The sequence below is a fragment of the Fusarium oxysporum genome, chromosome VIII, assembly GCF_013085055.1.
Source record: "Fusarium oxysporum Fo47 chromosome VIII, complete sequence".
Lineage (NCBI taxonomy): Eukaryota > Fungi > Ascomycota > Sordariomycetes > Hypocreales > Nectriaceae > Fusarium > Fusarium oxysporum.
In genome coordinates, this window is record NC_072847.1 from 2,490,368 (window position 1) to 2,514,140 (window position 23,773).

The 23,773-nt window shown below is 47.3% G+C and overlaps 12 protein-coding genes across 12 annotated transcripts; 8 read left to right on the plus strand and 4 right to left on the minus strand.

The window, feature by feature from the left end:
- The first annotated feature begins 1,160 nt into the window (after positions 1-1,160).
- FOBCDRAFT_322220 (Endoribonuclease L-PSP/chorismate mutase-like protein) lies at positions 1,161-1,789 on the plus strand. Its single transcript, XM_031188078.3, has 3 exons — positions 1,161-1,381; positions 1,441-1,593; positions 1,643-1,789. The coding sequence occupies exons 1-3, from the start codon at positions 1,217-1,219 to the stop codon at positions 1,718-1,720; spliced, it is 396 nt and encodes a 131-aa protein (XP_031035343.2). The 5' UTR covers positions 1,161-1,216; the 3' UTR covers positions 1,721-1,789.
- On the minus strand, positions 1,790-3,115 carry FOBCDRAFT_188203 (uncharacterized protein). The gene is made up of 4 exons (XM_031188077.3): positions 2,855-3,115; positions 2,521-2,805; positions 2,146-2,472; positions 1,790-2,093 (listed from the first exon to the last, which is right to left on the minus strand). The coding sequence occupies exons 1-4, from the start codon at positions 2,933-2,935 to the stop codon at positions 1,824-1,826; spliced, it is 963 nt and encodes a 320-aa protein (XP_031035342.2). The 5' UTR covers positions 2,936-3,115; the 3' UTR covers positions 1,790-1,823.
- A 662-nt stretch (positions 3,116-3,777) lies between these two features.
- On the plus strand, positions 3,778-4,215 carry FOBCDRAFT_205446 (uncharacterized protein; the record flags this gene model as incomplete). The annotated part of the gene is made up of 3 exons (XM_059609150.1): positions 3,778-3,832; positions 3,883-4,137; positions 4,205-4,215. The coding sequence occupies 3 exons, from the start codon at positions 3,778-3,780 to the stop codon at positions 4,213-4,215; spliced, it is 321 nt and encodes a 106-aa protein (XP_059467771.1).
- A 791-nt stretch (positions 4,216-5,006) lies between these two features.
- On the plus strand, positions 5,007-5,322 carry FOBCDRAFT_278297 (uncharacterized protein; the record flags this gene model as incomplete). Its single annotated transcript, XM_059611551.1, has 2 exons — positions 5,007-5,061; positions 5,111-5,322. The coding sequence occupies 2 exons, from the start codon at positions 5,007-5,009 to the stop codon at positions 5,320-5,322; spliced, it is 267 nt and encodes an 88-aa protein (XP_059467772.1).
- An 835-nt stretch (positions 5,323-6,157) lies between these two features.
- On the plus strand, positions 6,158-7,084 carry FOBCDRAFT_322222 (uncharacterized protein; the record flags this gene model as incomplete). The annotated part of the gene is made up of 1 exon (XM_031188074.2): positions 6,158-7,084. The coding sequence occupies one exon, from the start codon at positions 6,158-6,160 to the stop codon at positions 7,082-7,084; it is 927 nt and encodes a 308-aa protein (XP_031035339.2).
- A 192-nt stretch (positions 7,085-7,276) lies between these two features.
- Positions 7,277-8,472, minus strand: FOBCDRAFT_229910 (heme-containing dehydratase protein). The gene has a single exon (XM_031188073.3). It carries the CDS (start codon positions 8,412-8,414, stop codon positions 7,338-7,340), a length of 1,077 nt encoding a protein of 358 aa, XP_031035338.2. The 5' UTR covers positions 8,415-8,472; the 3' UTR covers positions 7,277-7,337.
- A 1,037-nt stretch (positions 8,473-9,509) lies between these two features.
- On the plus strand, positions 9,510-10,662 carry FOBCDRAFT_229912 (Mss4-like protein). The gene has a single exon (XM_054706543.2). The coding sequence runs from the start codon at positions 9,724-9,726 to the stop codon at positions 10,405-10,407; it is 684 nt and encodes a 227-aa protein (XP_054562518.1). The 5' UTR covers positions 9,510-9,723; the 3' UTR covers positions 10,408-10,662.
- Positions 10,663-11,284: 622 nt separating this feature from the next.
- Positions 11,285-11,814, plus strand: FOBCDRAFT_278301 (uncharacterized protein; the record flags this gene model as incomplete). Its single annotated transcript, XM_031188071.3, has 2 exons — positions 11,285-11,496; positions 11,568-11,814. The coding sequence occupies 2 exons, from the start codon at positions 11,285-11,287 to the stop codon at positions 11,812-11,814; spliced, it is 459 nt and encodes a 152-aa protein (XP_031035336.3).
- A 1,589-nt stretch (positions 11,815-13,403) lies between these two features.
- On the plus strand, positions 13,404-17,096 carry FOBCDRAFT_252417 (multicopper oxidase-domain-containing protein; the record flags this gene model as incomplete). The annotated part of the gene is made up of 8 exons (XM_031188070.3): positions 13,404-13,837; positions 13,895-14,396; positions 14,449-14,501; positions 14,553-14,697; positions 14,746-15,033; positions 15,088-15,362; positions 15,408-15,708; positions 16,669-17,096. Exons 1-8 carry the CDS (start codon positions 13,505-13,507, stop codon positions 17,094-17,096), a joined length of 2,325 nt encoding a protein of 774 aa, XP_031035335.3. The 5' UTR covers positions 13,404-13,504.
- Positions 17,097-17,155: 59 nt separating this feature from the next.
- Positions 17,156-18,374, minus strand: FOBCDRAFT_242797 (NADP-dependent oxidoreductase domain-containing protein; the record flags this gene model as incomplete). Its single annotated transcript, XM_059610496.1, has 6 exons — positions 17,156-17,429; positions 17,472-17,625; positions 17,701-17,753; positions 17,803-17,872; positions 17,919-18,112; positions 18,163-18,374. The coding sequence occupies 6 exons, from the start codon at positions 18,372-18,374 to the stop codon at positions 17,156-17,158; spliced, it is 957 nt and encodes a 318-aa protein (XP_059465641.1).
- An 833-nt stretch (positions 18,375-19,207) lies between these two features.
- On the plus strand, positions 19,208-21,708 carry FOBCDRAFT_142264 (uncharacterized protein; the record flags this gene model as incomplete). Its single annotated transcript, XM_059608140.1, has 4 exons — positions 19,208-20,665; positions 20,718-20,751; positions 20,988-21,178; positions 21,229-21,708. Coding segments are annotated over 4 exons (2,163 nt in total), but the record flags the coding sequence as incomplete, so codon positions are not given.
- Positions 21,709-22,205: 497 nt separating this feature from the next.
- FOBCDRAFT_143044 (CRAL-TRIO domain-containing protein) lies at positions 22,206-23,496 on the minus strand (the record flags this gene model as incomplete). Its single annotated transcript, XM_031188063.2, has 4 exons — positions 22,206-22,877; positions 22,954-23,077; positions 23,167-23,216; positions 23,329-23,496. The coding sequence occupies 4 exons, from the start codon at positions 23,494-23,496 to the stop codon at positions 22,206-22,208; spliced, it is 1,014 nt and encodes a 337-aa protein (XP_031035328.2).
- Between the last annotated feature and the right edge of the window lie 277 nt (positions 23,497-23,773).

The following is a 23,773-nucleotide window of genomic DNA, read 5'->3' on the forward strand; positions in this document are numbered from 1 at the left end:
TTTGCCACTTGCTCCAGCCTCAAATCACCCGTCTCACTTGATCCCTGGTCTATTGGTTGTCCAGTCAATAGCGAAGCGGGTGGCGCCGCCAAAGGGAGAGACCATTGTTTGGTCTAGTCTAGGCCGTGTCTTGCTAATCTGAGCACTTTGCACGGGCTGTTCGAGACTGTGAAATGATTCATTGCTTCTTTTCATCTTGATATTGGATGAAACATGAATATTGGATGCAACTGCACAAATCACAAGTGACATACCCTACTCCATTATCTAACATAATGTCTCTTTCATCAATGCACTTGGGACTGCTTCGTTAGCTAACGACGGTTTCGATGCAAAGGAATGCGGTTATCTAGCCGCCCTTGAAGGTGTTTTGTCTAAAAACATGCTTAAAGGGCTAGAAGACGCTACTTGCCTTCTAAGAAGTTCATCGGAATGATCATCGTGACCCAACACGAAGGAAGGTGCGCGCTCTAGCTCTTCTCAGGAAAGCTGTCTTGTCATGTGATGCATTTAGCACCTACGTTCTTGTAGGGTAGTCTCATCATATCTGAGCTGCCATTACTCACAATGACTTCTATCTAGTGGCAGCCTAGGATTATCCCGTGGCTTGCAATTAAATGTTCACTCATCCAATTGTATACAAACTCAGTCCAATCATGGACTGCATGGATCATTATGAACTCTATCGACTTCAAAGTACCTATAGATATACAATGTGTCTGATAGCTAGATCGTTTGCCCCAATCACATTCAACACAGAGTGAAGAAGCCAAACATGCAAGCTATTGCCTAAACCTTATAGCGTTATTAAGAATACACAGCTTCTAAAATGACATGTCTGTTAGCGCTACAGCCTTGGTGACCTCACCTTCCTCGCGTGATACGTGAAAAGAGAGGAACTCGCTTTGATAGTTTGTTAGATATCGGAAGCTAAGTAGAGATTATGAGATTGATATGCAAAATCCCGCAATTCTTTTTCAGTATGATCTCAGTAATGAAACGGGAATCGCAATTCCTTACTTTTTCTCTATGTCGGGGATAGATCTAAGCTCCGACCTATGCCATGATGAGCTGGATGTACTCCGTAGGGCGTGGTCAACCTTGTGAGATAATAGTCTCCCCACTTCCTTGAAGCTTTGATTTCTAATACACACACAACACTCAGAACCTCACCAAGCAACTGAACAACAACCTCACTTCAATCACAAAAACAGTCATGGCCCCTCAGATCGAAGCTGTTTCTACCAAATCTGCCCCGGCTCCGCTGCCGCAATTCTCCCAGGCCGTCAAGCACAATGGCATGGTGTACTGCTCCGGAAACATCGGAGCCATTCCTGGGACCAATTTTGAGCTGGTAGAGGGAACAGTTAAGGATAGAGCGGTAAGCCTTTGGGACATTCAGACCGTGCAATGTATGATTGACTGACCATATGACTACAGCGACAAGCTATCAAGAACCTGGAAGCCATCCTCAAAGAGTCCGGCAGCAGCCTGAGAAATATCGTCAAGATGAACATCTACATCACAAATATGCAAAACTTTGCTCTTGTGAATGAGGCCTATGATGAGTTCTTTACTTTGGAGCCCAAGCCGGTATGTCAAGTTCCAAGCATAGTTCAACTCAACCACTGATGTCTCCCAGGCTAGAACTTGTGTAGCAGTCTTTCAGCTGCCGTTGGGAACTGATGTTGAGATTGAGTGCACTGCAGCTCTCGACTAGGAAAAAGGGTAGATTTATAGTAACGGAATTCTAAATAAATGCACTAGAATGGAACATCTTCTTGACTGTTGCCTGATCTGATCACGTCCGACCTTTTCCCTACTCAACGGTCCGCATAGATGCTCTTGCCCTTGCCCTGCATAACTTCATGCACATAGTCCACGTACTTGATCGGCTCAAAGTCGGGGTAAAGGTCCTTGGTGCTGAGATAGCCCAGATACTTGGCGGGCTCGGGGAGATTGTCCTGACGGAACCACTCGCAGTAGAGATACTGAGGACCAGCAAGTCCAAAGATGAAGGGAAGACTCTTGTCACTCGCATCGTACTTGACTTGGGCGTCTGCGATGGTGGCCTCAATGTCCCTGGCAGGCATCTATACCTGTCAGTCATCATGTTTCAATTCTGCCTATGAGAGATAGACTCACCAAATTACGTGGAATCTTTTCACCGCTGACCTCCTCCAAGTGAGTGTGAATCTCCTCCTGAGTCCAGACTTCGTTATAGGCAAAGACGTATTTGTTCAAGGTTCGGTCATCAGTGATGATCTTGGCAACGTATTTTCCAACGTCTCTTAGGTCTGTCAAGCTCGTGGCATGAGAACCATCCTCAGCGACGACAGCGGCAGGAAATTTGAGAGCATAGTCAATCTTTCCAGAAGGAAGAGATGGAAGAGAGACTTGATACCACATGCCAACGTCAACAACAGTGTAGGGAAGATAGATTTTCTTGACGTGGTTGATGATGGTCTCTTTCTACAAAGTGGTTAGTAGCACTGACTGTTGACTTGCTATGTAACTTACAAACTCCCTAAGAAGCATAACACCTTCAGGAGGACAAGGCGGACCAAAAGCGCTGGGGAGGAATCGTTTGATTCCAGCTTCTTTGGAGGCATTTGCCAAAGCAATTTCAGGCCCAGTAGTGAAGGGTACAAGACAGCTGATGACTACATCTTGACCGGTGAGAGCCTTGACGAGTTCGTCGTGGTTGTTTTCGAGGTTGATAGGGACAACGGATACGCCCTTGTTCTTGATCTGCTGGATTTCGAGTTTGTTGATGGAAGTAGGTCGCACAAATGCAGTCAATTTCTATAAAGGTGAGCATTTGAAATCTTAGGAATTTCAGTTTGCAACTTACAAACTCATTTGGAGAAGACGAGAGGGCATCGATGATTGACAAACCGGCCTCGCCATTTGCGCCGACAATTGTAACGTTCATGGTGGATATCGATGGTAGAGAATTGATTGTTGTGAATGAGTAGAGATGAGAGTGTGATGATCAAAATTTTGAGTCGAGTCCTGAGACTATATATATTCATCCTGAAGGAGAACGAGAGAAGCATCCTTCGTGGTTTCATTACAAATTGTTGATCCATTGCAAAGCATGCCATGTTTGAGGCTTTGTAAGTCAGCGTCGGATCTTGCTCCGCCGAAATGTCGGTGGTGGGTTTTTCATGTCAGGAGCTCCACCTTTCTCGATCAGAGATTCGACCACTAACGATAGCTAACAGATATTGCCTATTTCTAGCCATTATCTGTTGAATATTGTTACACAGCCAGCACTATTGAATTGCTCAAGTTTCCTACCAAACATTGTTAAAATGCACCAGACGTGATATTTGAGTATCGACTACAGACCTCAGGAAGGTGAGGCAAAGAGTTTTCCATGTTTTGAAAAGCCATGATACCAAAACATGCTTATTTATTACTGTTTGTAATAGAATTAGATATGTACTGCCGAAAAGAAGCGGGAACTTGGAAATCTAACAAATGATTTGGAAGAAGCTTGTCTTGTTGCGTCGCAGAAGGGACCTTGTGTTTTCAAGCACCAAGACAAGCGAAGAGAAAAATGAACAACAGCCAGCGCTTGGTCCTCGACATAAAGCGAGACAACATTTGCTATAAGGTGGTTTGACCTCTCATTACATGATCTTGTTGAAGAACCATATAAACGGCAGTATTTCCAACTCAGATCAACGCTCAACGCCATCTTGCATCTCGACCAACAGCCATTATAGCCATTTTGATAACATCACCACTCCATCTCAACCAAAACTCAACATGTCATCATCCGAAATCGAGCTGACAGCCGGTGAATTGAAAGAATTGATCGAGAGTATGTCCTAACAAAATAACAAGAGCAACATGCAGTCATTAACAGAACAGTGAACATCAAGGCTCTCTACGCCTTCGACAAAGTCAGGCTGTTCCTGGTTAAGCGTATAGAAGAGGCGTCAGGCCGAGTTCTTTATGGAGCTGGCGTGGCTACGTTTCCGAGCACTGCGGAGACTGAGATCTTTCTCCGAAGCAGTGGCAGAAGATTCACCATCGAAAGCGCGCTTGAGGATATTCTGGAGCAGACGATGGTGAAGCTTAGTAAGGAAATGCTATTTCCAGAATGGTGTGTCAAAGTATTGAATGGTATGTACGACAGAATCACGAAAACTCAGAGCACAGAGAATGAGCTAACCTTGTATTTCTTCTGTAGCCTATGAATGATTGTTGTATGTGATGGGCTAGTTACTTAGTTCGAAGAAGAGAATACCGAGCGACTGGATGTAGTACCTTGAACATCACTGGGCATGAGATAGCATCTAAATACAGCCACCTCTTGACTTGTACCTTTTCCAAGTTGCAGCAAATAGTATACTCATGTTGTGACGCACTGTCTCTCTTCTTGCTGTATAATCAGGCAGAATCCATGGGTTCGATGATTGCTGGCCAAGAGCGTTTAGCTTGGACGGAAACAAGACAAACGGTTTCCTATATCTAAGAGGGTAATGTTTTCGGAACAAACCAATGAGTTTGTTTACCTTCAGATAGTCAGACATGCAGCGCTAAAGGCAAACAAAAATACACTTGATTATTTCAGACTACCTCAGTGGAAAGTCTGGGTTGCTGCATATAACGTTCCCGATCATGAATGCAGGTAAACGAGAGAAGGCCACAGACGAAGCATTTGCCATCGGGCAACCCGCAAAGGTTGCGTTTGCCTGTGATTTTAAGGGTAAACGCTTGGGTGTAGCAAAGAGAGGTATCCTACAGCTAGGCTACCCGCAGGTTAAAGTTCAAAAAAGCTACTGGCAAAGAGCAAGCATAGATTTGAGGACAATCATATCTGAGAAACATATATAGGGCAGTAGAATTTCCTTCCGAGATAGCTTCTCCAAAGTCAACTTTCTCTGATATTCAACAGCGCTGCCAGACTATCCCCAAGTCCTTGACCAACCCGATAAATCAAGTCATATCACGTCTCCTGATACAACACTCTTCACTTATCGACATCCGAAATGGTAAATATCGGTAATCTCGAGCGAGCTGTACGCTTGAAGGAGCTCATCCAGAGTAAGTTTAACCACATGACCAGCAAGTTCATCTATAGCTAACCTGCCAGTGAACATCGCCGCCCTCTACGCCAGTATGCCAGTCACGAAGCTATTCGTTTGTAAACGTGGCGAGTTGTATGTTGCCGGCGTGGCCACTCCCCATACTTGCGGGCATGGGAGTGTCCTGTTGAAGGGTATTGAACGTACGACCGCCGAAGGCGCTCTGGAGTCACTTCTGGACGAGACTGCGAAAGAACTAACCAAGGAGATGAACTTCTAATGGCATCGATGGAGTTTGGGTCGGAGGTATCTGGACTGGACTGCATGGAGGAAATGTGGCTGTTGTGATGGGGGGTTTTGACAACTGCTCGAGCACGTATGGAACTACAGAGTACAGATACGCCATCTCGATAGAATCTTGTATCAGGTTGAGCTATTGACGGAACATTGGGTCTGGCACAGCACATAGACACCACCGCTTCTCAGCCCAAGCGCTTCGCAGTCGGCAGCGAATAACACAATAGACTGTATCACGCCCCATTTTCTTGTAGCCACCACGCGCTGTGCTTAGCAATCAAACCATGTCGCATCCAAGTCCCGCGCTATCTCTAACGCGCGTTAGATCTCCTGCACCGTGTAAGACCATTGGTGTAGCCCATCGTCCACTTCATGTCCGTTGATCGTGGAAAAAGTCGATTAAGTTGCAGCCAAGATCCGTTACTTTCCATTAATCAAGATCTGCCCGTTTCTTTGAGGGGATTTGTTAAGATCGAGGTCGTTTATTGAGACTAAAGGACCTTGATGGTTCAACCCGCGCGGGTAACTCCACTTTAGGATCAAGCCTCATCATGAGCTTATTCTTACCGCGCGGAAACCTTTTTCGGCCGTGGGCTTATGCGGATTATGAAAGGTCTTGGAATAAGCCCATATTAGTAATTATGGGACAACACTCAGTGAAGAAGCCTGTTGTGTTAACGTTATCGATGACCTACACCAGATTTAGGATATTCAAGAATGCGATGTTAAATATGAGGGCCTGAGATGGAATATAAATGAAATGTCTATGATTCCAGTCCTTCATAAACAATAATAACAAGACATCACAACCTATAAGTATGTCCAGCATTGAATACTTTCTCATCGCAGGCGCAACAGGTCGTCAAGGCGGCGCAACAGTCGATGCCCTCCTCACTCATCCCGATATCAGAACCAAACCAAAGCAAGTCTATGCACTGACTCGCCAAGCTTCTGGATACGGAGCCGTCAAACTTCGTGAGAAATATGGCGACATCAATATTGTTGCTGGCGACTTGAACAACCCAGAAGCAATTCTCCAACAGCTAGACAAGGCCATCCTTCCCAAAACCGGCATCTTTCTCGCTCAAGCCCATGGACCGACTGAAGTCAGCGATGCAAATAGGCTAATCGATTCTGCTGCGAGAAGTGGTATTCCGTACTTTGTGTACTCGTCTGTTGATCGAGGTGGCCGTGAACTCAGCGATAATGACCCTTCGTACTGCAAGACGTTCTCTGACAAATTCCTCATTGAAAAGCATCTTATCAACGTCTGCTCAAACTCCAACATGGACTACACGATCCTTCGTCCGACTTGGTTCGCTGATAATGCTTGGTGGGGTTTCCCAGGTCAGCTCTGTATGACGGGTTGGAGAGAGAACATGAACGAAAAGAAGATGCAAGTCACTGTGACGAAAGACATTGGAAGATGGGCTGTAGAAGGTCTTGTCCGTCCTGATAGGACCGGAATTCGAAACCAAGCTCTTTCGATCGCCAGCGAGGAGCTGAGCTTCAAGGATATTGACGACATCTTCATCAAACATACCGGCAAAGGCGTCCCTGTTACCTACGGCCTTCTGACACGATTCATCATCTGGATGACCAAAGATCTAAACACCATGTTCAGCTTCATCGGTGAGAGACCTTATGGTGCGGATCTTGCATGGTTGAAGACTCAGCTGGAGCCTACCACGTTTGAACAATGGGTCAAGACCGACGTCCCAGGCCGTGACAGCACCAAAGCTTGAGACACCCAAAACAGCTCAAACAAAAAGAATGGCATCAGCAGACTCGAACTTGCGACCTGCAAAAACGAAGAGTGGCGCAGTGGGTGAGATTTTTAGGATTTTTAGTTCGGATTTAAAGAAGGTTTATAGGCTCTAGGACGTATACCACTACACCACTCTTCGGTACTGGTATATAGAGTTGAATTTATATATAAGAGTATGCCCCGGCCTGAAATTTGAGTAATCTTGCTTATATGCCCTACCTTCACACTGCTTACTGGAGGTTCTCTGCCTTGAGGGTAACGCCTCGAATCACCCCCGTCTCAGGCACACAATTCAGATACTCGAATCGTGCATCTCCAGCTCTCATGACAGAAACTTCATGCCATGTTCGGAATTTTCTTGCGTCGCCAAAGGTCTTGTAGTGAGCTAGTGCACCACGGTATATAGCGAGATGAGACTTGTGACTTTTCGCCCATGTTTCAAGGGCTTCGAGATTGGTGAAGAAGCCAGCGCCGCATGACTCTTTTCGAGATCGAGTTTCCTCAACTGAAGGATCCTGATTTCTGAGATATCGTAGTCCTAAAGCACCCGTATCAGGTGAATTATCCCAAAGATATTGCAGGCCAGAGTGAAGAGTGGGTTCAAGCTTTTTATCGTACGAGTCAGCTTCCTGTTGACCGCAGTTCTCCCAAAACTGTCCTGAGCGAATATGAGCTAGATTCTCAGCATTTGTTCCGATGAGATATTGACCAACACCCGGAGGAATTGTGACTGGCGGAGTTGGATTTGATGGAGGGAAGAGATCGTAGGCAGACGAGGGGATTCTGTCTCTCGCTGCGCCCCAATATGCTGAGAGTGTATGTTCTGGAAAACTTGCGCCAGGAAGTTTTGCGAGACCAGGGAGATAATCGAGGCCCGAGTAATTTGTTTCGAGGCGGGGAAACTCTGTGATGAAGGCCTCTCGCCAGATGCCCACTGAGGCACAGCCTGTTTCTGGTAGTTGGGCGTAGATGGAATTCAGTGAGAGGTCATTGAGGCCTTTCTCGTATTTCGTCTTGTCTGACCAATAACACACCCATATTGTCGATTCTTGGACATCACATCCATCAATTACCGCGAACGTCTCATATGCCTCCGACCCAGTATCGCTGCTCACCCATGCCTGAATTATTTCAGTAGCTTTATTTCGAGCGATATCAGCATCTTGAGTATCAGAATGGCTCTGAACTCCGATATACGCGGTGCAAACATGGGTGACATCATCTGGGAGGGCGAGGTGCCATCGTGGGATCGGAAGCTTGTGGCCTTCGGGTTTGCGGAGGGGATAGATACGCGCTGGACACGACATGGCTCAAGTTCAGTTCTAGCAAGGATGTGCTGTGACTTTTGTTTCGCTGTAGACAGGCGAAGGTTTGGTGATGAGGAGGTGGTCGGGGTTACTTTTGGGGATCGCCATATGATAGGTTGCCCTGGTTTGGAATCACGCCCTTCAATGATCACGCATTGTGTGGATGCTCCATGTTTCCGATATGATCCCTCAAAACGCGTATTATTTAGGTTTCCTTGACTGATTCCTCATAGAAAAGTGTCGTTGATCCTACCGTGTTTTCATTTGCGAGACTGCGAACAACGTCCGTCCCTTGTCATATTGTCTGGCTACGATATCAGCATCGGCTTCTAACATCGGCATCTAGCATCACCGCCATAACCACACGATGCCATCCTATGAAATATTGCGAATACGGTATATAAAAAAGTATATCTCCTTCTTCAGCATTGACCCTCCCCCTCCTCTTGGCAGCTTAACCGCGGCCGCCACGCCACGGCGCATCTCGGAACTCTACATCCCACTACTTTTCCGACAACGGGGTCCCCAAAATTCCGAATATCCCCCATCACGCAATTCTCGAAGCGTCTTTAAAATTCAATTCAGGGGGGACTTAAGGCATCTTATCTCCAGGTATCAATTGCCTGCTATGCCAGACGAGACGCCTTCGGGATGGTACCCGGGGGATCATCAGTATGTACCGGGGCCGCATATATTTATCCCGATCAGATGATGAGTAAGAGGAAGATGGGGTAACAACGCCCAGATTTGGGATTACGACGTCTGAGAGGGGTCGTTGATCGTCTATCCTATCATTTTATGTTTTGCTTACCCCTCGATATAAGTTGCAATGCGGACGTTGAGCCGATGTTGGGCTACACAGTATCAGACATTTCTAGAAGCCTCTACTGTAAAAGCAATTATCGTCTTCAGCTCTCACTTGTCTTTCCAGATTCAGGTATTATCTATCTTATCGGTGAGTTATCAGTGGGCACGGCCACGGAATCGGCTTCCGATGACCGTCGGCCGGACCCTGGACCAGGTCCCGATTGTCCCTGAACCATGGCCCATTCCCCGCAAAACGCCATCGCGACAGTTAGACACACAGTGAAAGACAATGGTGATAACTCGGCATCTCGGTCTCGACGCTTACGCTTACGCCGATTATGGCTGCATACAGCCAAAATTACCGTCTGATACATGTCGTTTTGCGGGGGATCAGAGTACATAACTCAACACAGGCGCCTGTGGCTGTCTATCGTAAATCTTGTTGTATATAAAGTCTTGATCCATCCCATTCCTCTCAGCTCTTCTTTTTTCCCCCTTCGCAATGGCTTCATCCTCCCATCGAAACATCATCTCCAAGAACAAAACTCCCATCGCCGTCGCCGCCGCCTTAGTATCAGCTGCCGCAGTAATCACTTCCATCTACCGCTCAGTAACCACCTCCAAGATGTCTCACAATCTCCACCCCAGCCTCAAGAACGGCATCACCAAGGGCTCGCCCAACTTCTCCGGTGGCAAGCTCCGCTGCAAGTGCTCCTCCAACCCTGTCGAGGTCACCCTTAGCGGCCAGGTCGCTCACAACCACGCCTGCGGATGCTCCAAGTGCTGGAAGCCCGAGGGTGCTCTCTTCTCCATCGTCGCTGTCATTCCCCGTGACCAGGTCCAGGTCACTGCCAACGGTGACAAGCTCACTATTGTCGACAAGAGCGCTGCTATCCAGCGAAACGCCTGCCGTGACTGCGGTGTCCACCTGTTCGGACGCATTGAGAACGATCACCCCTTCAAGGGTCTCGACTTTGTCCACGTCGAGCTCTCTGATGACAAGGGCTGGCAAGAGCCTCAATTCGCCGCCTTTGTCTCTTCCATCATTGAGCAGGGCTTCCCTGCTGACAAGGCCAACGAGGTTCGACAGCAGTTCAAGGATCTTGGCCTCGAGTCCTACGATGCTCTGTCTCCCCCTCTGATGGACGCCATCGCCTCTTGGACCGCCGCCAAGTCCAAGATCTGAGGACTTCAATTTCATATATGCCCCAACGTTTGGGGTCCATGTTACAAAAGTTTTGAGAAATGGTTAGCGGGGTGTTGAGATCCGGTGGTTGTTGTTTAAATAAGAATGTATAGGTAGTGTCTGGGACAGAACGAGATGAACGGAGTTGGGTGTGCAGTTGAATAGGATGACACGGGAAATGTGCGCCTACGAATGATATGAAAGGAAAAGAGTCTCAAAGATAGCTCTATCAATCCGAATTCATGACTTGACGAACCTTTATGACCATCGCTGCGAGTGTGATGTGAGCATGCTGACTACAGACCTCAAGGCTGGCCAACAATAATCTACTCATGTCAACACGTGATAATTCACATAATCTCATCATGATTGTTTGCCATGTATTGAGAAGTGCCTATGAATCACGTCCAATTCTATCTGAATCTCCATCACAGCCGAAAAGATTATTAGATGAAAGAATGCCACTGGGCAGAATGCTGCCATTGGCGATGAATTTACGACGTCTCCGGTGTTTACATGCTTACCATCATCTTGTGTGCGGCTCAACAGTCAGTTCGTCGAGGCAAGAATCGCAAGCGTTTGATTTTAGCAGCCACAATATACGGCTCTTCAAGTAGAAGAGCAACTTCTTCAGACCTCTTCATACTTCCGTGCCGGCTCTGGAACTGAATCACACTCACGCCGCGAGATAATGGCCAATATTCATTTTCATGGAATGACCGACATAAGAGCCTCCAGATCTCGCTCGCCAAGGCATTTGAATGAATAACATCTACTATTTCATAAGTGTAGTGGTTTCCACATTCTAGGTTCGATTTCTTTGAATAAACTATTATCGAATTCATATTACTACTCAAAATACTAACCATACCTCATAATGGAGTCCCTGCAGGACATATACAACAGCCTTGGAGATATCTACGAGGTTTCCGAGATAATCGCTTCCCGACCGAACATTCTCCCTGCTCTCGCAAACTTACTCGTCAAGGTTATGCTTGACAAGGTATATGATATCCGCCTCAACCATAAGCACTTTGATATTGCAGGAAGCGAGCAAGTCGTTGGTTTTACTGGCCAGGGCTTGCTAGTGTTCATGGGGGGCTACCTATAAAGTTGCTTGCCGCAGAGGGGATATACCCAATCTCACACGGAGCGCTCAGACCCAGCGATCTACTCGTAAAGGACGGTGCTGCCATCCCCTATGAGTTTACATACACTACCAACAATCCACCTCCTGAGCCTAGCTCTGAATTCCTGGAATCTTGGTGTAGTATACTTCGAGCAGAAGGAGTAGAGGGTCTCCTAGGATTATCCATCCGAGGCAATAGTGTGCCGGCAATCGCTCACGAGGTATCCGACCCCGAGAACCGTGTCAATAGGTTGGTCTTCGGTGATGATGCGGCATAGGGTACTTCTGTTATTGCAACGACGTGGCGATTTCTCAACTTTTGACGGTGTTGTAGAGACCAAGGAATGCACATACTGTAACAATGTTAAAGACCACTGGAAGCGGTGTGAAATGTGAAGGTTAGGGGGTAGCCTAGAATCTTGATGGGCAATGATCTCGAGGATTAGATAAATGATACCCTTTGGATCACCAGTCTCTCATTCTTGTGCTATTGAGTATTCTCCTTTCTTCTGAAATGGACTATGTTCAAGTAAAAATTGCACAGGAGTCGAAGTGTGCGAGAGTGTGTGCAGTGTCTTAGCTCTGAATGGCGAGGAGAATTAAGCCGTGTATCACAAAGGACACAGCAGTGATTCACGGCCTGGAGCTGTATCCTCGCTTAGTCGACCTTGGGCGGGCTAGTTGACTTTCACGAACTATGCGGAAGAAGGTGTAGCATTCACATCGGCCAGTTTGCGTATCACTGCCTGCAAGTTGGGTTGATGAAGAGGTGCACACAAATCCTGCCACTAAGGATTAGCTGCCAGAATAAGCGATATGAGTATTGCCCACGACATAGTAGCCAAGGTAAATATCTAACAGTAGCGGTCCAGGGGTGGCAGAAGTATTAAAACTTTTGAAATCAAGAGAATCGCTGTTCAGGAGTAGATCTGACAAGAAGAAACCGTTCAACAGTAGCTGTAAAATCATGGCAAGGAGACACACAAGTTAGTAGAAATGTGATTTCGTAATCTTCATTAGATACATATCGAGTGGCTAGATAACTATAGCTTGAATATAAGCAATATCAAAGCTGATGATGGAATAAAGTTAAGACCACAGGCCGAAAAGAGATGAATGCACGATCCCTCAGATGGCTCACTAAGAGGCTACTTCTTTCTACGAGTGGCTGCAAAGACAGGTTTGTAGCTAGATTAGATGGGAGGCAGGGCACGAGAGTCAGGTGAGTTGATAGTCTTCTCTGACAAATCAGCCACAGTGATAGCGCGTTACCAGACTGTTAGTTCGTTCAACCGTTGAAACAGACAGAGACTGGCTGGCCACCAAAACTGTAAAGAAACAGAAGACAATTCAGAATCTAGATCACAGTCTGTCTCACTTACGTACCTCGTCTGACGAGCCTGGCGATTGAGGCTGGCTGACAGACAAGGAATGCGTCACCTCAACGATAACTCACTAACTTATACGGGACGGGACGGAACAACAAGCTCAAGCTAGTCTAGCTCTGAACGTGTTTCTACAGAAGCGGGGATATCTTCTGTCTCTCTATGGTAACGCTCTCGTATGACATTCCAATCAATGAGGGGAAAGCAGTAGTGGCTCAAGCTAGAGTGCGGCTGATGACCAGATTTGGACAGCTTTGAAAGCTGAGCTCGAACTAGGGTCAAGTCATGGCTGAAATATAACCATGGGATTCGATCAGAACTTGTAGAAGAGATGTGACGAGACTACAAAGGGACGATTGTGTATTGTGTAGGTTGCGAAATGGCTTGTCACATACTCAAATGACGAAGGTAAACAGACGGAAGAAACAAGAAACTCCATGCTGAGAGATGATATGGACGTAGCTATCCCTGACACCTTTCTGTTCTCTCTCATTTACCATCTTACTCAAGCTCCAGGGTTCTGAGTAGGTCGCAAATTTCATATTCCAAATTTCGCCGAGGCATTAGTAGACCTTTGCCCAAGATGGGTTTCTACAGCGCGTGCAAGACGTTCATCGTCTACACCGTTACGTTCTTCTCACTACCATTTCACGAGCATATCGGAGGTGACTCTGAGCAACCTGTCTTGTCTTTCGAAAATGGCCAGATCTCACAAAACTATCCGAAGTTCCCAGCACCAAATGGCCCCGATTCACCTGATGAAGACTTCACTTGCAAGTATCCCGAGCTTGGAAATGACTGGAAACCATGCTCTACCCCGGAAAACCGACACTGCTGGCTGAAGAGCTCTGATGGACACAATTTCAGTATTCATACTGACTATGAGACTATGTATCCACCTGGGGTGCTTCGAGAGGTACACAGTCACTTATGTTGTTCACACTTGAGGAATTTTACTGAATCATGTCTGCAGTATTGGCTTGTGGTTGACAACAAGACTATCAACGGCGACGGCATCGACAACCCGTATGGAAAGGTCTTCAACCAAACCTACCCCGGTCCATGGATCAAAGCCTGCTGGGGTGATCTCATCAGAGTTCACGTCACAAATAAACTGCGATATAACGGCACTACAATCCATTGGCATGGTATCAGGCAGAACGGAACCATGGAGATGGATGGAGTCAACGGTGTCACTCAATGTCCCATTGCCCCAAATGATACCTTCACATATGAGTTTCGTGCCCTTCAGTATGGTTCTTCTTGGTATCATAGTCACTACTCTCTACAATACGCCGACGGTCTTGCAGGACCTATAACCATTTTTGGACCGTCATCAGCTCACTATGATGAAGCGAAGGATCCTATTCTTATCACCGATTGGAACCATCGAAGTGCCTTTCAGGAGTGGGAGAGAGAACTGACCGGTCTCCCTACCAGGCCCCAGATGAATAGCATATTGATGAATGGAATTGGTAAGACACATTGACCTACATATCTCGTTGAATGCTTACAAGGCTCTTTTAGGAAACTTTGCCGGCAGCTTTCCGCGCGAACGTTACAACATGACCGTAACCAAGGTAAGAACTTGCAATTGAAGGATTACGATATGATGCTTATCCCCCTTATAGGGCAAGAAATATCTCCTTCGTATCATCAACACATCTGTCGATACCACATTCCTTTTCAGTATCGACAATCACCACTTTGAGGTCATGAGCTCCGACTTTGTACCCATTCACCCCTATACAGTAGACCATATCCTCGTCGGAATCGGTAGGTCATGCCATATCCATTATAGCATATAAAGCTAACAGCCTTAAGGCCAAAGATATCATGTTGTTCTTCATGCCAACCCTAGAAACGACACCAAATTTCCCGCGTCAGATAATGGAAACTATTGGATCCGCACAGTTCCCGCAGATGGTTGCAAGGGTTTTGAAGATGGTAACGAGCCTGATGAACGGCAAGGTATTCTTAGATATGAACCTGTGAGCACAGAGGTACCTCAGACCTGGAGAGGCCCGTGGAACAAGACTTGCAGTGATGAGAAGTATGAGAACTTGAAGCCTGTCCTGCCATGGTCGATCCCCCCTGTTGAACTCTATAGTAGTGAGTATACCTAGGTCAAGATTGTGGTTGAGGCTTTTTACTAACAAGGTCCAGGAGACAAAAGCAAGGATCTAAAACTTGGCCTGCAGCAGGAAAAGAATAGGCCTCATCTGGGAGATAAGTTCAGCTGGTGGGCTTTCGGCGCACAGCCTCTCTGGCTCAACTTCTCGGAGCCTACTATCACTTTACTTGACGAAAAGAAAGAATGGCCTGGCGATTATGTCATTGTTCCAGCAGAGAACAGAGGCGGATGGGTCTACCTTGTCATCACGGCTCCAGCAACTGAGGAGCTTGGGAATAACAGGACATTCATCTCGCTTGCTCACCCAGTAAGTTCAGTCCAGTTTGACATAGGAAGTTGCTGACGATTATAGCTTCATCTTCATGGTCATGACTTTGCTCTTCTCGCTCAAGGTTCAGACTCTTCGCAGATTGATGACCCAGATAACCCCATCACACTCAAATTCGACAACCCGCCTCGCCGAGACGTAGCACTGATCCCGGCTGGAGGCTACCTCATAGTCGCCTTCAAGGCTGATAATCCTGGCTCTTGGTTGTTCCACTGCCATATTGCCTGGCATGCTTCAAGTGGGTTGGCATTGCAGATCATGGAGCGTGAAGAAGATCTGAGGAAGATGATGACTCCGGAGAAATTAAAGCAGGTCAATGAAGGCTGTAAGAAGTGGAAAGATTGGTATGGCGACCGGAAGAATCACTGGAACCCTGTCGGCATATTCCAGGACGATTCTGGTGTTTGATCTACGGGGCTTATGCTTGGGTTATCACTTGAGGTACTACAATCACTTTTAACTATCAGAAATAGAACTTTTGTTGACATTGGCCAGCTTTCTGTTCACTGGTAAGCACAGATCTGTATGCGTGCCTGAGATTTCTCTGCGAAAGGTACCTGATATTAATTCCCTTGATACTCAATATGTGTGTCCTTGCTCGCCTCGTCATTCCTGTCTTGAGCTATGATGAATGTTTTGATACAGAGTTAGCAGAGGGAACCCATGTATGGGCGTATTGGGCCACTACCTAGAAAAGAAAAGAAAAGATGTACTACTGGCAAGAACTGATTTTGATTAGGTACCTGAGATCTTCTACGGGCACAGGATCATGTTTCCGGATTCAGGGTTGAGTTCTCAAGACGTCTGATGTAGTTAGGGGTATATCATGGGGATGGTGGATAGCCCCATTGATGCAGGTATTATTGAACCTGAAAGGGCGGTGCTGTTTGTAAGGAGCATGGAACTTTCACTAAGTAGATTATAAGGGATGATAGATTCCATCCAACGTTTGACAAACAGACTAAAAGGATGCCTGATTCAGATTTCATCTGACCTCAATGCATCCTCTTAATCAGATGCAATCGGCCATTGATTTCAAAGAATGACTTGCAGATAGTCCATCAATGAGCTACATTGAATCGTGAATCACTGCAATGAAATTCTTCTAATCAAAGAACCTTTGTTATCTACTTGTCCTTTGGTCACAACGAGTCTCACCCTATAAGATGGAGTGAATTTCTCATGCCGGGAGTCCTCAAGCATATTCATACCTATTTTCCTCTACACTGACGAACATATCTAGTCACCATGTCTCACGGTTATTATCTTTACAGCAGCCGTCCAGCCTCGTTCTCACCGTGTACCATACAAGTCTTCATTACCATCTCGACCCCCGATCTAGACAAGGACTTTCAATGGACGCTCTCCGCATACAACACTATTACTCATCTCTGTCAAAACTTCGAAGTTATTCGAGCTCACCGCGGCAACTTTTGCAGGATATATCGGCATTCAAATAACCCGCGCATTCTTCCATCCTATGTCGCTTGGGGAAAACTTTGTACAGTAAACGCAGAGTGGTTTGAGAGTCTTGTGAACATGACTTGTATCTCGCCGTTCTGGAGCCTGGCAGAGGGTGAGATGCGTAACGACAGTAAGGATTTCATCTATGGAATTTTGGATATCCTGAAGGCACATGGTGTTATTGACGAGAAGAGGATCATCGGAGTGAAGAGGAAGCTCGGTCGATATATCGGGCCTTTTGGTGTTTGATATATGTGACCTTGTATGTCATTCTTCTTTGATATAAACAGGTACTAAAAATTAGCAGCTCATACAGACTCCTCCTTTGTATCTCTGAACAGCCAACCATCGAGAGCAGGAGGCAGTGGCACACTGGCAATGTCAGCTTTCTCCACAAACTTCCTGATCTCAGCTTCTTCCTCACCACTGAGAACTATATCAAGAGCAGCCCAATTCTCCTCGAAATACTGAATCCTCTTTGTTTCTGGAATCGGGATAATATCATCGCCCTGCTTTAACAGCCACGCAATCGCAAGTCGAGCAGTAATTATTCCCTTCTTATCAGCCAACCCCTTAAACTGACTTACAAGCTAAATATTCTTCTCGCGGTTCTCGCCCGTGAACCGGGGGATGAGCTGATATCGAACATCGCTATCTTGCTGTCCAGATGCTGTTCCATCGATGAAGTTGGCGGTCAGAAGACCTCGACCGAGGGGCGTTGCTGCGACGATGGCTAAATCAAGCTCCCGGCATGTGTCAAGGATGTGAGTGCCCTTTTCTCCCTCTCAGTAGAGCCCGAATGCAGAGTATCCGATCTGAATCGCGGCAACTGGGGCGATCTTGGCGGCTCTACGGAGAGTGGTTGAGGTGACAGCTGAGAGTCCTATACACTTAATCTTGCCTTCACTAAGAAGCTTTCCGTCAGAACTTCTTGCCTTTCTGGGGAGTTTCTTACTCTTGTAGCTCTTTCAGAGCGCGCATGGTTTCCTCGATAGGCGTCTCGGGACTGGGTGTGTGCAGATAGGCTATAGCAGTTATAATTAGAGTTTCTGCTGATATTTCCATGCTTACAGAGATCGATAGACTCAATATCCAAGAGCCGTAGACTCTCAGCACATGCTTTCTTGACATATACATATGAAGTGTTGAGCTCAAAGGTCTGGCTATTCTTTACGTATCCAAACTTGGTTGCAAGAAAGATATCACCTCGTTTGCCAGTACGTCTGAACCACTTGCCAATTATTTCCTCGCAATCGTTATAGTAGCTTATATGTGGTTAGCTGGTATTTGGATGCTGTCAGACTGTTGAACTTACTCAGCACTATCCCAAAACGTTACACCTGCCTCATAAGCATGATCAAGGAACGCAAATATTTCACCTTGAATAGGGATAGCTCTATATGTTGGACGGGTTAAGCCCATGGTGCCCAAGCCCAAGCCCAAGCCCAAGCCCAAGCCCAAGCCCATGCGAGAGACGAGAGGGCCATTCTTGCCAAGGGAGAATCGAGGGGCGGTTTTAACTGACATGATGATAAGAATTTGAAAAATGTAAAATTCAGATTTGTTTATTCTGTTGAGCTGGTTATCTGGCAAGAAATTCATAGTTGCTGGCTTCAAAATCGACTTTGATACGACCCAATTCCACGATATTTTCATGCATCTTCACGGAGATTGGACTTAACAATGAACATATCATTGTTAAATAGTAATAGCCTCTTAAATCTTATCTCCGGCTCAACTACATCATACAACATACTCTCAAAAGTTTCCGAAGCGGACAAACTTACGTATAAGTACTATCTTGGCACTCTTGCACCCAAGGTTCTGACGCCCAGCATCTCAACCAATCAGGTCTCGTAGTTTCCGAGCAAACCAATAGGAAGTGCAGATATGGATGACGATCTCGTCAGCGGAGTAGTCCGCGGGGTGGCAGGGCACGCTCAGTACGTAGTCCCTCTATTAGCGCCCCCAACCTGCGGGCCTAGCAAGAATATTCCCGACTTATAAGCTCCAGGGGCACGTTCGACGACGCCAAAATGCCATCTCCGCTTAAATTGACAACCAAGCAGACCTAAAGGTTTCCGAGCAGACAAATCAACTCCGTTTCTTCCCTGTTGTATTGTTTTCATAAAATGGCTCGAAAGGGGAAATCCAAGGTCAAATCGGGTTGTAAAACATGCAAGTGAGTACTTGACAAGAGACAAGAGACAAGAGAACAGAACAGAGGTTAATGACTTAGATTGAGAAAAGTCAAGTGTGACGAAGGTCGTCCAGCCTGTCAAAGATGTCTATCAACAGGTCGAGTATGCGACGGATACGGAATCTGGGGCGGAGGATCACACGCTCTTACACAACACTCCCAGTCCCGGCCCAAGTTCACTCTTGGCGCTCCCCTAGAGACAACCCTCGTCCTCTCTCTAAACGCAAACGAGAAGCTCTACTTTGACTGGTTCAAGTGTCGCACTTCTACAAAGATATCAGCCACTTTCTCTTCCGGCTTCTGGAACACCCTCGTCTTCCAGGCTGGGTCTAGAGAACCCGCTGTGCTGCATGCCCTGCTTGCGCTCAGCTCGGCGCACAAGAAGGGTGTCGTGACATTGGACATACATAGAAACTCGCCCACGTCTCAAATGAGCCAACAGGAGCAGTTTACGCTGCAGCAGTACGTCAAGGCCATTGCACATCTGCAGCCACACTTCAACGCCAAGGATAAAGAATCGTGTCGTGTGGCGCTCATCACTTGTGTTGTCTTTGTCTGCTTGGAGTTCTTCCGGGGCCACTTCGCTACGGCGCAGCTTCACCTGAAGAATGGGCTTGACATTCTTTGGCAGATGCAGGGTCTTCCCGAAGCTAATTCGGGCATCTTGGCATTGAAACCCTGTCACGAGTCGACCGATGCTTGGATAGTGGAGGCCCTGTCTAGGCTTCATATCCAGGTTGAGCTCTTCAGACTGCTGTACCACCACTCATGTGTTATTCTACAGCCAGCTCACCACCCCGAGAAGAGTTTTCTTGAATCTTTCGCTAATCTCAACGATGCTTGGAAAGGGTTAGAGCTTGTTTACAACCAGATATTCCATCTTACTCATCGAGCTCGTCAACAGACAATAACAGCAACAGAGCATACGGCCCAGCAACTCGTCAAAACAAGGCTCGCTCAATGGCATGACATGTTTCAAGATCTTATGAAAGCGCGACCAGGTGGCTCAAACATATACTTGCAAAAAGCATACCAGATCCTGAGGATACACTACGCCATGACGAACGTTATGGCTGAGACCTGCATATACAATAACGAGACCATATACGACACCTGTACCGACAAGTTCATCCTACTCATCAAAGAACTTACAAAGTTGTGGGAACTGTCGCTTCATTATGAACTGGAGGACGAGATGCCGCTGTATATCATGACGACTTGCATGCCCAGGTCCATCATCGACATGGGCTGGATACCGCCACTTTATTTCACAGCGGTCAAATGTCGAGTCCATCGCATCCGGGTTGAGGCAATTAAGCTTCTCAGGACGAGTCCTCACAGAGAAGGCATCTGGGATGCGCATATCGCAGCATGTATCGCCAAAAAGGTGGTCGAGCTGGAAGAAGGGAACTTTTATGGGGGTGTTGAGGTTGGGGATGACTTTCAGCTGAATACCCCAATGCGCGATCTGGATTACCAGGTTCCACTATTACCGGAATCGCGCAGAATGAGTGAGGTTGAGGCAGAACTCTCTGGTGCTCCTATGGACAAGATCTTGCTTTCCTGTAAGCGGGAGCAAGAGGGAGTTAACAGAAGGACTCTCATTTCAGAGTACAACGTGAGCGAACAAGCTTGGAACGACATATGAGAACGATTGATGGAATAATGAGGTTATTGAAAATATCAGCGTGATTTGCAAGTTCAGTCAACAATAAATTATTTACAAGTTCATGTTCTGGTTGGAGGTGACATATTAAGCGATAAGATAAGCCCCGTCTCCGTTTCCGAGTCGGCACCCGGAGTTTCAAAGTAAACAATTGACTAAACGCGGCCGCGGGGCAGGCACTCACCGTCAAGCACCTTGATAGCACAACCTTTCCTCTACTACCCCCTCTCTTCCAACTATTCTTTACTTTTTCTTCTCCTCTGGAGAGTAATAGTCATGGACTCTGAATCTGTCGTCGCCCAAGTCCAGCGCAAGATCGAGCTGCAATCCCCCGACGATCTCTCATATCTCATAGCCAATGTCCGTCGCGCGGCTGCAGAACGTCTCAACGAAGCATTTCCCGTGGTAGAGGGCAACGATGGGGAGGATGAATTGCGAAATCAGATAGAAAAGCTCGTCAACGAGGTACTGTTCCTCATTGAATCTATCTTATGGTACGGAACTAACGACATTAGTACATCGACAAAACATTCTCCCTCGCCTCCCCAAATCTCTCGATAAACGGCCTCCCCGTATCTCCAGACTCTTTCCTCTCCGAATCAAACGCCGAGCCCGATACCGTTTACGAACCTTTCGATACACGCAAGCGCCGGCGCGTGGCAGATTTAATCACACAAGAAGAAAAGCTTCTCGAGGACGTTGCGGCGTTGAAACGCTCGGTACCCACTACAACGGCCGAGGCGCAAGCAGAGCAATTACGCGATAGTTTAAAGCGTGACGACGATATGCTCGAAGCGCGAAAACAGCAGATTATAGCAGAGGCCGCTGAAGTGGATTTGGATGTCCAACCACTGGAGAGACAAGACGGCGTGGAGAAAGGATTTCGAAGAGCTGTCGAGGGTCTGGGAAGATTGAAGCGCGATATGCCTGCTGTGGTGGCCAAGATGGAGAGAGCGCGCGTGGCGGGCGAGTATGTCGTTACGCAGGGACGATAAAAGACATCCCTTGTCTTGATTGCATATATACCCAGGGCGGCGATCAGTGTATTACGAACGGGAAGTTGGGGCGCATTGGATTGAATTGGATTAATCGGCAATATCACTTCACATTTTACAACACAAACCTCGAGACCGCGTCTATTGTTGAGAATTATTGCAGCCATAGTCAGGAACCTCAGTCAGCCAGCATCTAACATAAGTCTAGGCACACACGAAATAAAACGTCCACATGAGCATGTTTATACACCGAGCAGAACAAGAAGGGGGTTGGAAGTCTTTTTTTGTGCTCCCTACAAACGTCACGCTCCGCCATACTCTCCTCCAACGTGTTTTTACCATATATATATATCTTCGCTCAGATAACCTCTCAAACCCCATTTGTTGAAAAAAAAGCATGGTAAACGAGAGAAAATATGTGGTCTATATTAAGACGTCGCAAACCCGCTCGTCTATCTTTCTTCCATGTTCTTCACCTTTGGTACATATACTCTTCTTTAAGCGGCAGCAGGGGCGGGAGCAGGGGCAGTCTGGGTAGCATCAGCACCCTCGGCAGCGGGAGCAGCCTCAGGAGCCTTTGCGGGCTCCTCAATCTCAGAGCCCTTGTTCTCGATGACGTTGGCACCCTGCTTCTTCTCCCACCAAGCGGGACGAGCCCACTCAGGGTCGTGCCAAGGACCAGCATCGCTGTTCTCACAGCCAGCTTCGCACACACACTCGCCACCGAACTGCTTGGGGAGGTTCTCAGCGGGGATCTGCTTGAGGAGCTCACTCTTGTATCCAGAACCGAGAATGTTGATCTTGGAGACGGTGACGGGATCGAGCCAGCCCTTGACAACACTCCAAACGGTGGAGAAACCCCAAGGGGCGTTGATCATGTACAGCTTGCCGAGACGCTCGGGGTAGTAGTTCTGGGAGATGACAGAGGCCTGTCGGACGTAAGAGTAAACCTGGGGAACCTTGGTGATGGAAACGCCCTTGAGATCCATGATGGTGCAGCATGTCTCGAGGAGGTGGCCGGCCTTGCGGGAGCAGGCAGGAAGACGGGGATCGGCGACGCGCTCGTACTCGACAGCGAGGTTCAGGAGCATGCGATCAGCGCTGGTGATCTTGTACATGGCGGTCAGATCAATACCACCAAGGGTCTCGATGTAGATGGGTCGTCCATCCTGTATGAGGAAAGAAAACATTAGTCAACATATGTTCTCATGATAGCTCTCCCTCGTCGTCACCAGCTTGCCATACCTTGTCGGTCTTGTGGTAGAACTGAGTGTAGTACTTTCCGATCTCAGCCTTCTCGGGATAGTCCCAGATAGGCACAGTCTCGTCAAGCTTAACCTCCTTTCGCCATTTCTCAGTATCCAAGAACCTATAGTGGCGGTCAGCCCCCCTGTCGCTACCAGCACATTTTCTCGTTCCACCGCCATCAGATGGAAAGGAAGGGCAAAAAAGTCTTACATGGCTTTGGCGGCCTCGACATCGAACTTGCGCGCTCGGAGGAATCGAAGCTGTAGAGGAGGGCGTTGTCAGTATTTGCTGTGTCGCGTTACATGGCCCTTTTTTTTTTCCAGGGTCCAGGGAAAGCAAGCAAGCTTAGCTAGATTAAGGTATATCTCATACCAGAGTCAAGGTGTCCAATCGATCAGTGCAACCTTCGGACTCGAGCATCATGCGGAACTGGTGAAGCTTGGCGATCTGGTCCTCTGTGAGGTAGCCGGCGTGACCATCCTGCTTCTCAGGGCCCTTGATGGGGAAATCATAGTTGTCGTACTTGGGGTTCAGATCCATGGTGATAGATGTTGTATGGTGGGGTAGAGAAGAGGGGAGAACAAGAAGAAGAAAAAGAGTCCGCGGTGATAGAGAACAGCGGAGGTTATGAATTAAAAGAGGCGAAGAATGACGCCAAGAGGTTGATGAAGAGTTCAGGTCAAGGGGGCCTCCTCTGAATTTAAAGTCGTCCTGTCCTGTTCGGGGTCGGTCGGTGTTGAGATGAGAAGCGTAGCGTAGCGTAATTAACCGTTTCTGGGCTTGTCTGGTCTCCCCTAGAGATGGATCTCCCTACGGT